We start from the raw sequence: 12730 nt of genomic DNA on the forward strand, positions 1-12730 counted from the left end.
TATTGTTTAGTGGCATGCATAATGACAAGTGGATTTTGCACCCCTAGACGGCTGAAAAATGACCAATCCTCAGGTGGACGATTCATGCACTTTGCTAACTCAAGATAACTGCCCGTTACAAATCTGCTGTGCTGGCTCTATGCAGTCACCTCACAAGGTACAATTCTCATTAGTGGTAAAGTCTCACATAGCGATTGGCTGTACGGTCCAAGGACGTCAGGATACTTAATAAGGGAGCGTCCAAAAAGGCCGCAGCATGGCAGGAATGGACTGCGAGTCACCATTTTGTGTGTTTACTCTGTACTTAGCAGAAGGTCCAATTTTTTGTATTTCAGATCCACAACGGTCACCTAAAAAGATAGCGGACTGCATGCATAGTGACGGCCCGGTCGGTAGCAGACTGCATACATAGTGACGGCCCGGTCGGTAGCAGACTGCATACATAGTGACGGCCCGGTCGGTAGCAGACTGCATACATAGTGACGGCCCGGTCGGTAGCAGACTGCATAGTGACGGCCCGGGCGGTAGCGGACTGCATAGTGACGGCCCGGTCGGTAGCAGACTGCATACATAGTGACGGCCCGGTCGGTAGCGGACTGCATACATAGTGACGGCCCGGTCGGTAGCGGACTGCATAGTGACGGCCCGGTCGGTAGCGGACTGCATAGTGACGGCCCGGTCGGTAGCGGACTGCATAGTGACGGCCCGGTCGGTAGCGGACTGCATAGTGACGGCCCGGTCGGTAGCGGACTGCATAGTGACGGCCCGGTCGGTAGCGGACTGCATAGTGACGGCCCGGTCGGTAGCAGACTGCATAGTGACGGCCCGGTCGGTAGCAGACTGCATAGTGACGGCCCGGTCGGTAGCAGACTGCATAGTGACGGCCCGGTCGGTAGCAGACTGCATAGTGACGGCCCGGTCGGTAGCAGACTGCATAGTGACGGCCCGGTCGGTAGCAGACTGCATAGTGACGGCCCGGTCGGTAGCAGACTGCATAGTGACGGCCCGGTCGGTAGCAGACTGCATAGTGACGGCCCGGTCGGTAGCAGACTGCATAGTGACGGCCCGGTCGGTAGCAGACTGCATAGTGACGGCCCGGTCGGTAGCAGACTGCATAGTGACGGCCCGGTCGGTAGCAGACTGCATAGTGACGGCCCGGTCGGTAGCAGACTGCATAGTGACGGCCCGGTCGGTAGCAGACTGCATAGTGACGGCCCGGTCGGTAGCAGACTGCATAGTGACGGCCCGGTCGGTAGCAGACTGCATAGTGACGGCCCGGTCGGTAGCAGACTGCATAGTGACGGCCCGGTCGGTAGCAGACTGCATAGTGACGGCCCGGTCGGTAGCAGACTGCATAGTGACGGCCCGGTCGGTAGCAGACTGCATAGTGACGGCCCGGTCGGTAGCAGACTGCATAGTGACGGCCCGGTCGGTAGCAGACTGCATAGTGACGGCCCGGTCGGTAGCAGACTGCATAGTGACGGCCCGGTCGGTAGCAGACTGCATAGTGACGGCCCGGTCGGTAGCAGACTGCATAGTGACGGCCCGGTCGGTAGCAGACTGCATAGTGACGGCCCGGTCGGTAGCAGACTGCATAGTGACGGCCCGGTCGGTAGCAGACTGCATAGTGACGGCCCGGTCGGTAGCAGACTGCATAGTGACGGCCCGGTCGGTAGCAGACTGCATAGTGACGGCCCGGTCGGTATTTCCAGTATTTCAAAAGCGATAAATTCCATTGACAGTAACAAAGTCAAGCTGCTTGACTACCTGTACTGGACTTCTGGAAGTCACAGCGTGACCAAATGGACAAGATAACAGAAGTTGTATGTGTGCACCAAGTACAAAAAAAAAATATATATAGTTCCTCATTTTATTTTTAGTCGTAGAAAAAAAAAAAGATACAAAAAGTTAATTGGCAGCCTGTCTTACTAAGACAAACAAATCATTGTTCCAATACCCATAACGCTTAGCGAGTAGCAGAGTGACTGACATTCATTCTACGTAGTTTGCTAACGTGGATGTTGGGAACGTTGTTACAGCCTAAACAGCACCCAATATAGTGAATTACTTTTGACCATAACCCAAAATGGGCTTCGGTCAATAGTAGTGGACAGAATGCTATTTGGGATGCAGCCATAGTGTATGGTTAAAGGGGGAGGGTCTGTTCCAATACCTACGCTAGCATACTACATTGTATGCCTGATACATTGCTTCATACTTTCTCTGTAGTGTGGAGGATGGAAGAGAATTAAAAGGGTTTGGGGGGGGTGGGGGGGTGGAGGGTGGAAAGCAGCCTCCCATCTCCTAGCGTTGGTCCCTTCTTGCCTCAGGAGGGGGGTGGACTCGCCGACTCGGACCTCTCGACGTCGCTGACCTGCCTCTTCATCACCATCTCCCTGGCAACGCAGGTCACCTGGCCGTTGGTCAGAGTCATGGCCGCCGTCCTGGAAAAGAGGAGGAGAGGTTGAGAGAAAAAATAAAAAAGATCCAGGGTTGTATTCAACAGGGTGCAACTTGCTTAGTGTTACAAAAATTTAAATGCCATGATTACTTCTTACTCTGTGCCAGAAAAGCACGTCTGTGGTAGGGAGGTAGTATTCAGGAAGCAAGACAACGCCCTAATAAGGCTACAGAGAGTTCACCCTGTACGACCGTTGAAAAAAGTTTTGTAACACTTTATAAAAAAGAACTGGTTCTTTGGGATTGTCCAATGGAGGTGACAGACCGTATCCTTACGGCTTCTAGAGTGATGTCAGGTAGCCTGTTTCTCTCCCAATACGACAGCCAGTTGCTGGTCAGCCTGTTGCTGGTCAGCCTGTTTCTCTCCCACCACGACAGCCAGTTGCTGGTCAGCCTGTTTCTCTCCCACCACGACAGCCAGTTGCTGGTCAGCCTGTTTCTCTCCCACCACGACAGCCAGTTGCTGGTCAGCCTGTTTCTCTCCCACCACGACAGCCAGTTGCTGGTCAGCCTGTTTCTCTCCCACCACGACAGCCAGTTGCTGGTCAGCCTGTTTCTCTCCCACCACGACAGCCAGTTGCTGGTCAGCCTGTTTCTCTCCCACCACGACAGTCAGTTGCTGGTCAGCCTGTTTCTCTCCCACCACGACAGCCAGTTGCTGGTCAGCCTGTTTCTCTCCATGACAGCTAGTTTCTCTCCATGACAGCCAGTTGCTGGTCAGCCTGTTTCTCTCCATGACAGCCAGTTGCTGGTCAGCCTGTTTCTCTCCATGACAGGCAGTTCAAACACCACACTTCTCCCCTAGTCTACTTACTTCTGCTGGGCCTCCTCCGTCAGAGTGGTCATTCCTGGCTGGTTCTGCTTCCCAAAGAAGAAGCTGGACCACCAATGTCCCGAGTCTTGTTTTGGCAGACCTAGGAACAGATTAAGACAAGGTCAAAACACTACAAAAAGGTCTCACGTCAGAGGGTTTACTGCACAGAACAGGAATTCTGGAGTAATGACTGAATGTACAGTAAATTGTTCCCAGGTTTCAACAGGTCATTGCTCAAAATGCCACGTCACATTAAAAACAATTGCAGTTCATCACTTTAGCTAATAGATCACAAGTCAACTGACTGAGCTAGGGTGACCACATTTAAAAAAATATCCAAATGTACGACAACAGGATGATTTTGCGGGACAATGTAGCCTACATGAATAAAAAACTTTTTTTTCTATAAAAAAAGATGCCACCATCAAATTGCAATGTCTGCCTATGCCCACACTATGCCCACACTATGCCCACACTATGCCCACTCAAGAACATTTTACATTTGTAATAACCTCAAACACCAAATTAGGTATACCCAATTTCAAAAATAGGCCATGGCATCGTCAATGATGGTTCATATTTTACCAGTGAAATGACCGAACTGTCTGCATGCCAATCATTTGAGCTGTTTCATGGGAATATGCATTTAGTTCTTGAATGACTTTATTTTGTGAGCAGGTTGTTAAAACTATATAGCCTTTGTGTATTTTGACTCAAATCACAGTATTCTGCCTAGTGCTGTGTGCACTGTTGAGTTTTGATCATTTTTTTTGGGGGGGACTATTTCAGCAAACCATCCTTTAAAAATGACAACTGTGTTTTTGGTGTAACAGTAACATGCTATTATAGTTAGTTGTGTTATATAGAATACTAAATCATTAAAAGGTAAAAAAAATGTAAAAAAAAAGATTCAGCTTTCAGCCAACAAGCACCACTGAGAAGCTGTCAAGAGATGCGCAGCGGAACCAAACGGCAGCACTAATTGACGCCGAGACGAGAGACCACATGCATGGTCGTTATGAAAGTCGTAATATTTGGCCGAGGATACATTCCCTGAGACCACAAACAAATGTAAGACGTTTTGCCATCCCCCCTTTTTCAGTATCTCGAACTATCATCCAATTGTTGAAAATAGGTTCATTGCTCGAGGCTTTGTTCAGTGTACACCAGTGACACCTACTGGTCAAAATAATTTAGTGCAGCTAAATTATAGATGACGTCCCCACCCCCAGTAGCGAGTGCACAGCTTCTGTCTTCTACCAAACAGGTGGTTGTTTAAAGAAAGAAAAAGTCCAACAGCATTGGTCACGTGCTTCTGATAAAGTGAAACAGGCATCAGCACACCGATTCGAAGTAAAATGCTTAGCTCCAGTATCAAATCTAACATCACTTCTAATGAGCAACGAGAGCCTCACAAGTTAAGAAATGACCTTCCAGCCTAATATTTGTAGCTCTTCATCAGAAGCACACATTCTGTAAGTAATTAGCCCCAACTCTCCTCCAAGTTCAGCCTGAAAGGATTTGAGAAATATGATTGGGCGATTAGGCCTACATTTAACAAACATCACTAGTAGCTTCAGTGGTGTTAGGACTGTCCCCGCACAACCCGGGACACGTGGTCACCCTAGACTGAGCCGACGCATCGTCTGAGTCCACTCACAGCAAGGCACCCTTATGTCACCGCGCATCACCAGGTTTAAGGGCTAGGCTCCACTGTAAGTGACAAACCATTAACTGTTGCAGTTTGAGGTTGTAAGAGAACCCCCCCCCCCCCACAGTTGGCTGTGTGACTACCTTGAGCTGTGATTTCTCCAGCCCATTACCCCATGGAAATGTGCGTTTGACTTCATAATCATAGGATGTAATTACATCTGTACAACTGTACACAAGACACCATTCCAGTTCAATGGGGACTGTTCTACCTCAAGAGTCCTGTGAACGTTCATGTGCACAATAATCATTGCGCCCATTCAGAGGGTAAGAAAACAGTAGGCTAAATGAACATCTTACGAAACAGAAATGCCTAAGCGATTGCAGTAAACCCGTGCAGGGAAGATGATAACGCTAGCAATTATTGTTAAGGTTAAGATGGAATGTATGAGATCCCACAAAACACATTTAAAGCAACAGCAAACATTTAAAACAAGAGAACAACGCGCTCGTCACTGTCGGGTTAGTTGAGATGCGTTTATCAATCAAATTGATGTATTAAAGCCCTTCTTACGTCAGCTGATGTCACAGATGTGCTGTACAGAAACCCCAGCTTAAAACAAGCAACGCAGGTGTAGAAGCTCAGGTTGAGTCCTCACCACTAATCATTTAAACAAATTCCTAAAACACAAGCTTCGTAAGTCAATTATAACTGTCAAGCCATTTTTGACATACCAAAAGACCAGTAGGTCTATGCTAGTAAAGTGTTGCTTGCTGCCACCTTGCAGGTGAGCTGTAAACTGTATATCCTTGATCAAAACTATTTTTTGTTGCAGCATATTTGTGGTGGCAATAATACTCCTGCCCTAACATGTGACATTTTGCACTTGATTGTGTACCTGGATGATGATGTGGAATGATTTCCCCGCTGTACTCTGAGCTGCCACAGGAGCTGCTGCTGCTGCTGGAGGTGGAGCCGATGCGCCCTGGGAAAAAACAAACACAATAGTAACGTGAAGGTTACTAGGGTTAGACAGGGCGAGAGGACAACGCTATAAAAATACAAACACCCTCACAAGCTCTTTCCCGGGATATTAAATCACAGAATCCATCCATAATCTCGTCACCGTAATCAGGATAGGACAATAGAACGTAACCCATTCATGACCAAGAGGTGAGATCCCAACAACTTCATACGGTTGTCTCAAGAGAAACCACTCCGTCATAGTCTAGGGTTAGACAGGGCAAAACAAGCCCCCCACACCACCTAATACAAGAGAAACCACTCTGTCATAGTCTAGGGTTAGACAGGGCAAAACAAGCCCCCCACACCACCCAATGCAAGAGAAACCACTCTGTCATAGTCTAGGGTTAGACAGGGCAAAACAAGCCCCCCCCACCACCTAATACAAGAGAAACCACTCTGTCATAGTCTAGGGTTAGACAGGGCAAAACAAGCCCCCCCCCCAATACAAGAGAAACCACTCCGTTATAGTCTAGGGTTAGACAGGGCAAAACAAGCCCCCCACCACCACCACCTAATACACAGAAACCAATCCGTCATAGTCTAGGGTTAGACAGGGCAAAACAAGCCCCCCACACCACCTAATACAAGAGAAACCACTCCGTCATAGTCTAGGGTTAGACAGGGCAAAACAAGCCCCCCACACCACCTAATACAAGAGAATCCACTCCGTCATAGTCTAGGGTTAGACAGGGCAAAACAAGCCCACTCCTCCCCCCACACCATCTAAAACAAGAGAAACCACTCCGTCATAGTCTAGGGTTAGACAGGGCAAAACAAGCCCCCCACACCACCAAATACAAGAGAAACCACTCCGTTATAGTCTAGGGTTGGACAGGGCAAAACAAGCCCACTCCTCCCCCCACCACCTAATCCACAGCAACCACTCTGTCATAGTCTAGGGTTAGACAGGGCAAAACAAGCCCCCCACACCACCTAATACAAGAGAAACCACTCCGTTATAGTCTAGGGTTGGACAGGGCAAAACAAGCCCACTCCTCCCCCCACCACCTAATCCACAGCAACCACTCTGTCATAGTCTAGGGTTGGACAGGGCAAAACAAGCCCACTCCTCCCCCCACCACCTAATCCACAGCAACCACTCCGTCATAGTCTAGGGTTAGACAGGGCAAAACAAGCCCCCCACACCACCTAATACAAGAGAATCCACTCCGTCATAGTCTAGGGTTAGACAGGGCAAAACAAGCCCACTCCTCCCCCCACACCACCTAAAACAAGAGAAACCACTCCGTCATAGTCTAGGGTTAGACAGGGCAAAACAAGCCCCCCACACCACCTAATACAAGAGAAACCACTCCGTCATAGTCTAGGGTTAGACAGGGCAAAACAAGCCCCCCACACCACCTAATACAAGAGAAACCACTCCGTCATAGTCTAGGGTTGGACAGGGCAAAACAAGCCCCCCCCTCCCCCCAATACAAGAGAAACCACTCCATCATAGTCTAGGGTTAGACAGGGCAAAACAAGCCCCCCCCCCACCACCACCTAATACACAGAAACCACTCCGTCATAGTCTAGGGTTAGACAGGGCAAAACAAGCCCACCCCTCCCCACACCACCTAATACAAGAGAAACCAGTCCTGTCCGTCACATAAGGCAGGATTTCCTCAAACTCGTTCCTGGGGACACGTTTTGGAATTTGCCCCAGATTACCAACTCATCCAGCTTTGATTATCTGAATCAGCTGTAGTCACAGTGCAGAAAACTAAATGTGCACCGAGGGGGGGCGGAGTTTGGGAAATCCTGACACGGTACAGGCAAGAGAGAAGACTAGCATGAGTTACACATATCTGTTTGTGCGGACTTGTCAACTCCTTGTCATGTTTGGTGCAACAGTGACATCACGGTTGACAGTTCTGGGACAGTTGTGCTAAGTTCAGGGGATATGAGGTCTTGAGAACACACTACTGTCGAAGGCAGAAGTGAATCATCATAACTTATAAAATCTTTCTGAAGACAAAGGATTTTTTTTTTTTTTTTTATAATCACAGAGCTTGATTGATTTAGGTCCTGAGGGCTTCGTCTGTGAAGATATGACCCTGCCCAAGAGCTACTCACGTCGGTGGTAGTCATGGGTTGCCACAAGAGAACCGCCTGCGTTGATCGCTGCCATTCTCACAAACTTGTTGAGTCATGCGTTAGAAACCCTGGAAGGAAGGACGTTTGAGTCAGACACATTGGTACATAAGACTATCAAACAATTTCTGTGCCAACATAGGTTGTATTTGAATACCATCATTTTACATTAGGATTTTTTTTTTTTTTTTTTTTTTTTAAATATGTAAAATGTAGAAATTGACTCATTGAATTCATAAAAATGATGATGTAGCATTTTATGATTTTATTAAACTGAATATTTAGTTTGATGATGCAGTCAGATTTCTTTAGCCTGTTGAGCTAAGTCTCATTGGTCCTTTGTCTTGGATGGGTCTTTTCAAGGAGGTCAGTGGGGGGGGGGGGGGGGGGGTAAAGTGTAACAAGTTGGGTCGGCGACCACGCTCATATGATAAATAACTTATCGGAGCCCTGAAAAGTTGCATTGTCTGGTACACAAGAGACCTGGGTTAGAACCCCACCAGTCAAACACACACATCTTAGCCTCGCAAGCTTACATGAATGTTTGCTATATGCGCTAGTCAGTCTGGTAATCCCATGTATGGATCACAACAACACCCCCCCCCCCCCCCGTTGCCACTCATTAAGTGGGGTGCACAGACCCCTCCTGCTTGCCACACAGTGTTGTGCAGTACACCTGCTTTCAAACAGTCAGTTATAGAGGTACTGTGATCTGTGTAGGAGGTGAAATGTATCTTCGTTGAACCACACCCTTGATGAGTAACCTTGCTGGGGACTAAGTCTTGATAGCTTCCTGAACTCATCCCTATGGGCTTTAGCCAAGTGTGCTAACAGTCGTGACATGCCGGAGACCTGGTTCAAACCCAGTTAGTCACACGAGCAACATTGAAATAGAGAGTGATAAAGTTATCCTTAGAAGGGCTATTCAACTATTTTGTTTGGGACACTCCCTTCTAAGGCGGCCTATGAGCACAATAGATGGGAACAGAAAACACATCCCATGTTGCAGAGAGTTTTAACTTCCAAGAATGGGGTCATAACAGGTTATAGTCAAAGCGTTTGATTCTCTGTTCTCTTGATTCTCTGTACCGTCATCTTTAAAAATGCAAGAGAAGGGCCATAATATATTATTCCAGCCCAGGCGCAATATAGTGTATGTACAAAGTTTTAGACTGATCCAATGAACCATTTGCATATCTGTTCAAAATGTTGTATCAAGACTGCCCAAATGTGCCTAATTGGTTTATTAATAAATGTTCAAGTTCAACTGAAAAACATTAAATTCAATAACCTAATTAAAAAATATATACAATTAAAATAGTGAAATCGCACCATAAGACATCACTGCAGACGTTCTTGTAATGATATTGCGCCTCATCGCTTCAGAATACATGGGTGGCTAAAGTACAAACAGTAAGTAATAAGTAAAATAGTAAACGGTTACTTCTCACACTTAGCTATCATTGTAAAATAAGAATTTGTTCTTAACTGACTTAAAATATATTTACGCAATCATCAATGGCAATGCTGCCTCAAAATGTTAGCGGTTGCCAGATATCTGGTCTGTGACTTTTAGGCATCCAATAACGTTACTACCGAACACATAATACACTACTTTAATTGTTTCCCATATGAAAATGTATCCCTCACATCGGGGGTTGCTTAACCCAGGAAATGCAGGGCCATTCGACCTACAGCAATCCCATGATTTAAAACAGCAGTCATTCGCTGCGGTACACTACGTTACGTTAGATACACTACGTTACGTTAGATACACTACGTTACGTTAGATACACTACGTTACGTTAGATACGGCGCCTAGTTATCCATGTTTTGCTAGCCGTTTTGCTAACAATGAAAACGGTTCTTATTCTTGGGAATTTGGGTGAAAGGGAAAAAAAAAGGACGAACACGGGTTTTGAACAACAAAACATAAAATGTGTTGGTCTGTGTATGCTGAAGAAAACAAAGCTAGCTCGACTAACGTTAACTACGCGAAACCTGTGATCTGTCGATGGCATTCGTTGGTGAAAAGGGACGAAACACCTATAAAAAAAAATACAATCTTGCCTGGCAGTATTGGCACACAACATGAAAATTGAGCGTAGCAACAAACAAATTAGCTACAGAAGAAAATAAAATAAAAATAGGCTGAAATCAGGAGGACTTCGTGACGTTTCCATATACAAAAAGGTCCTAAAACATAACCGGGCATCTTTTTTTTCTAGCATTATAGTAACTAACATCGTTTTAGTCTCTTATCATCAAACAGCCGTTTTCAATCAAATCTCACCTTTTTGTTACCCAGCCGTGCGGACGTGTAACAGCACCCAACTCAATCGGCGAGGCTTAGGAGAGTAAACGCTAGGCGACGGGGCCCATTTCAAAATACCTTTTTGGGTAAATAAATAAAAAATCTCCAACGATATATCTGCAGTAAATGTCTTGCCTGAATGGCGAGGACTTTTTATACTACGATGCGCTGAGCTGAAGAGACAAGGAGGGGCTTGATCTTAGGTAACGCACAGTGGGGTTGGCTGAGTTGTCTCTGGAGAAAAAAAAAGTGAACAGCAAATCCAATACAATTTTCAATTCAATTTAAGGGCTTTATTGGCATGGGATACATATGTTTATATTGCCAAAGCAATACAGCATTCTCTATGACGAAAGTATTAAAATATATATATAACTATACTGAACAAAACTATAAACACAATATGTAAAGTGTTGGTCCCATGTTTTCATGGGCTGAAATAAAATATCCCAGAAATGTTTCAAATGCTGTAATTTAACATTTCTCCTTTGCCAAGATAATCCAACCACTTGACATGTGTGACATATCAAGAGGCTGATTAAACAGCACGATTATTACACAGGTGCACCTTGTGCTGGGGACGATAAAAGGCCACTAACATTTGCAGTTTTGTCACACAGTACAATGCCACAGATGTCTTTAAGTTGAGGGAGCGTGGAATTGGCATGCGGGCTGCAGGAATGTCCAACAGAGCTGTTGCAAGAGAATTGAATGTTCATTTCTCTACGGTATACTGCGTCCAACATTGTTTTAGAGAATTTGACAGTACGTCCTACCGGTCTCACATCCGCAGACCACGTGTAACCACGCCAGCCCAGGACCTCCACATCCAGTTTCCTCACCTGTGGGATCATCTGAGACTATCCGTCTGCAATAATCAAATAAAATTGTATTTGTCACATGCGCCAAATACAACAGGCCTTCACCTTACAGTGAAATGCTTACTTTCAAGCCCTTAGTTAACGTCTACAGGATTGGTGTCCCACCCACGGGACGGTTGAGCTAACGTAGGCTAATGAACATTTCCCAGGACATAGACATATCTGATATGTGCAGAAAGCTTAAATTCTTGTCAATCTAATGGCACTGTCCAATTAACAGTAGCTATTACAGTAAAATAATACCATGCTATTGTTTGAGGAGAGTGCACAATTATGAACTTGAACATTTATTAATAAACCAATTAGGCACATTTGGGCAGTCTTGATACAACATTTTGAACAGATATGCAATGGTTCATTGGATCAGTCTAAAACTTTGTACATACACTATATTGCGCCTGGGCTGGAATAATATATTATGGCCCTTCTCTTGCATTTTAAAGATGACGGTACAAAAAAATACAAAATTATTCATGTTTTTTTCTTTGTATTATCTTTTACCAGATCTAATGCGTTTTATTATTCTACATTCATTTCACATTTGAACAAACTTCAAAGTGTTTCCTTTCAAATGGTAACAAGAATACTTGCTTCAGGTCCTGAGCTACAGGCAGTTAGATTTGGGTATGTTATTTTAGGTGAAAATGGGGGGGTTGGATCAATGCAGTTTTAAGAAAAAATAAGTGCTAAGTAAAAAATACATGAAAATAAAAGTAACAAATAATTAAACAGCAGCAGTAAAATAACTGTAGTGAGGCTATATACAGGGTGTACCGCTACAGAGTCAATGTGCGGGGCACCGGTTAGTCTGGTAATTAAGGTAATACGTACATGTACATGGACTCTATAATCACTCTATAATAATGCCCGTTTAATTGGCTGGGCCTGGCTCTCAGGCTTAGCTCCCAAGTGGGTGGGCCTATGACCTTCCAGGCCCACCCATGGTTGCGCCACTGCCCAGTCATAAGTAATCCATAGATTAGGGTAGGGCCTAATGAATTCATTTAAATTGACTGATAGATATCCTTCTATGAAATGTAACTCAGTAAAAACTTTGAAATTGTTACATGTTGCGTTTATATTGTTATTCAGTATGGTTATCAACAGTTATAAACAATTACAACTACGCTACCTTCAGTTTCCCTGGTGGTCTAGTGGTTAGGATTCGGCGCTCTCACCGCCGCGGCCCGGGTTCGATTCCCGGTCAGGGAACAACCATTTTTTATCACTCATACGTGAAGTTTTCAGAAGCATCCACATTATACAGGTAACTGTCTAAAAACGAAGGCTCCGCGCCCCTAACAAACGTGAGTCGAGGAAATGTCTGGTTATGACAACCAATCAGATCGCCGTCTCCCACCAAGAATTGCACTCGCCAACCAATCCGAGACGCCAATGCAACCAAGAGGTAACCAAGAATTGACGAATGAGGATAGAGCTATGGCGGGACCTTTAAACGCCAGAAGAGGTCCATGGAAAAATATATTTCC

At 45.6% G+C, this 12730-nt stretch overlaps 1 protein-coding gene and 1 non-coding gene across 2 annotated transcripts; one reads left to right on the forward strand and one right to left on the reverse strand.

Moving 5' to 3' along the window:
* Window positions 1-1856: 1856 nt before the first annotated feature.
* On the reverse strand, window positions 1857-10640 carry LOC118966118 (pancreatic progenitor cell differentiation and proliferation factor B). Its single transcript, XM_036988997.2, has 5 exons — window positions 10339-10640; window positions 8028-8116; window positions 5824-5910; window positions 3275-3374; window positions 1857-2444 (listed from the first exon to the last, which is right to left on the reverse strand). Exons 2-5 carry the CDS (start codon window positions 8080-8082, stop codon window positions 2327-2329), a joined length of 360 nt encoding a protein of 119 aa, XP_036844892.1. The 5' UTR covers window positions 8083-8116; window positions 10339-10640; the 3' UTR covers window positions 1857-2326.
* Window positions 10641-12380: 1740 nt separating this feature from the next.
* Window positions 12381-12452, forward strand: trnae-cuc (transfer RNA glutamic acid (anticodon CUC)). The gene has a single exon. It is a non-coding gene; the product is annotated as a tRNA-Glu (tRNA).
* The last annotated feature ends 278 nt before the right edge of the window (window positions 12453-12730 follow it).

This window comes from Oncorhynchus mykiss, chromosome 9 (assembly GCF_057628025.1).
Source record: "Oncorhynchus mykiss isolate SJ-2025 chromosome 9, ASM5762802v1, whole genome shotgun sequence".
In the NCBI taxonomy this organism is placed as follows: Eukaryota; Metazoa; Chordata; class Actinopteri; order Salmoniformes; family Salmonidae; genus Oncorhynchus; species Oncorhynchus mykiss.

Excerpts from the sequence above, each read along its gene's own strand:
- LOC118966118 (XM_036988997.2), bottom strand. The coding sequence starts at position 8,082 with ATGGCAGCGATCAACGCAGGCGGTTCTCTTGTGGCAACCCATGACTAC. Across the intron at positions 5,911-8,027 it reads AACCCATGACTACCACCGAC|GGCGCATCGGCTCCACCTCC; the intron begins GTGAGTAGCTCT and ends GTTTTTTCCCAG. Across the intron at positions 3,375-5,823 it reads CATTCCACATCATCATCCAG|GTCTGCCAAAACAAGACTCG; the intron begins GTACACAATCAA and ends ATCTGTTCCTAG.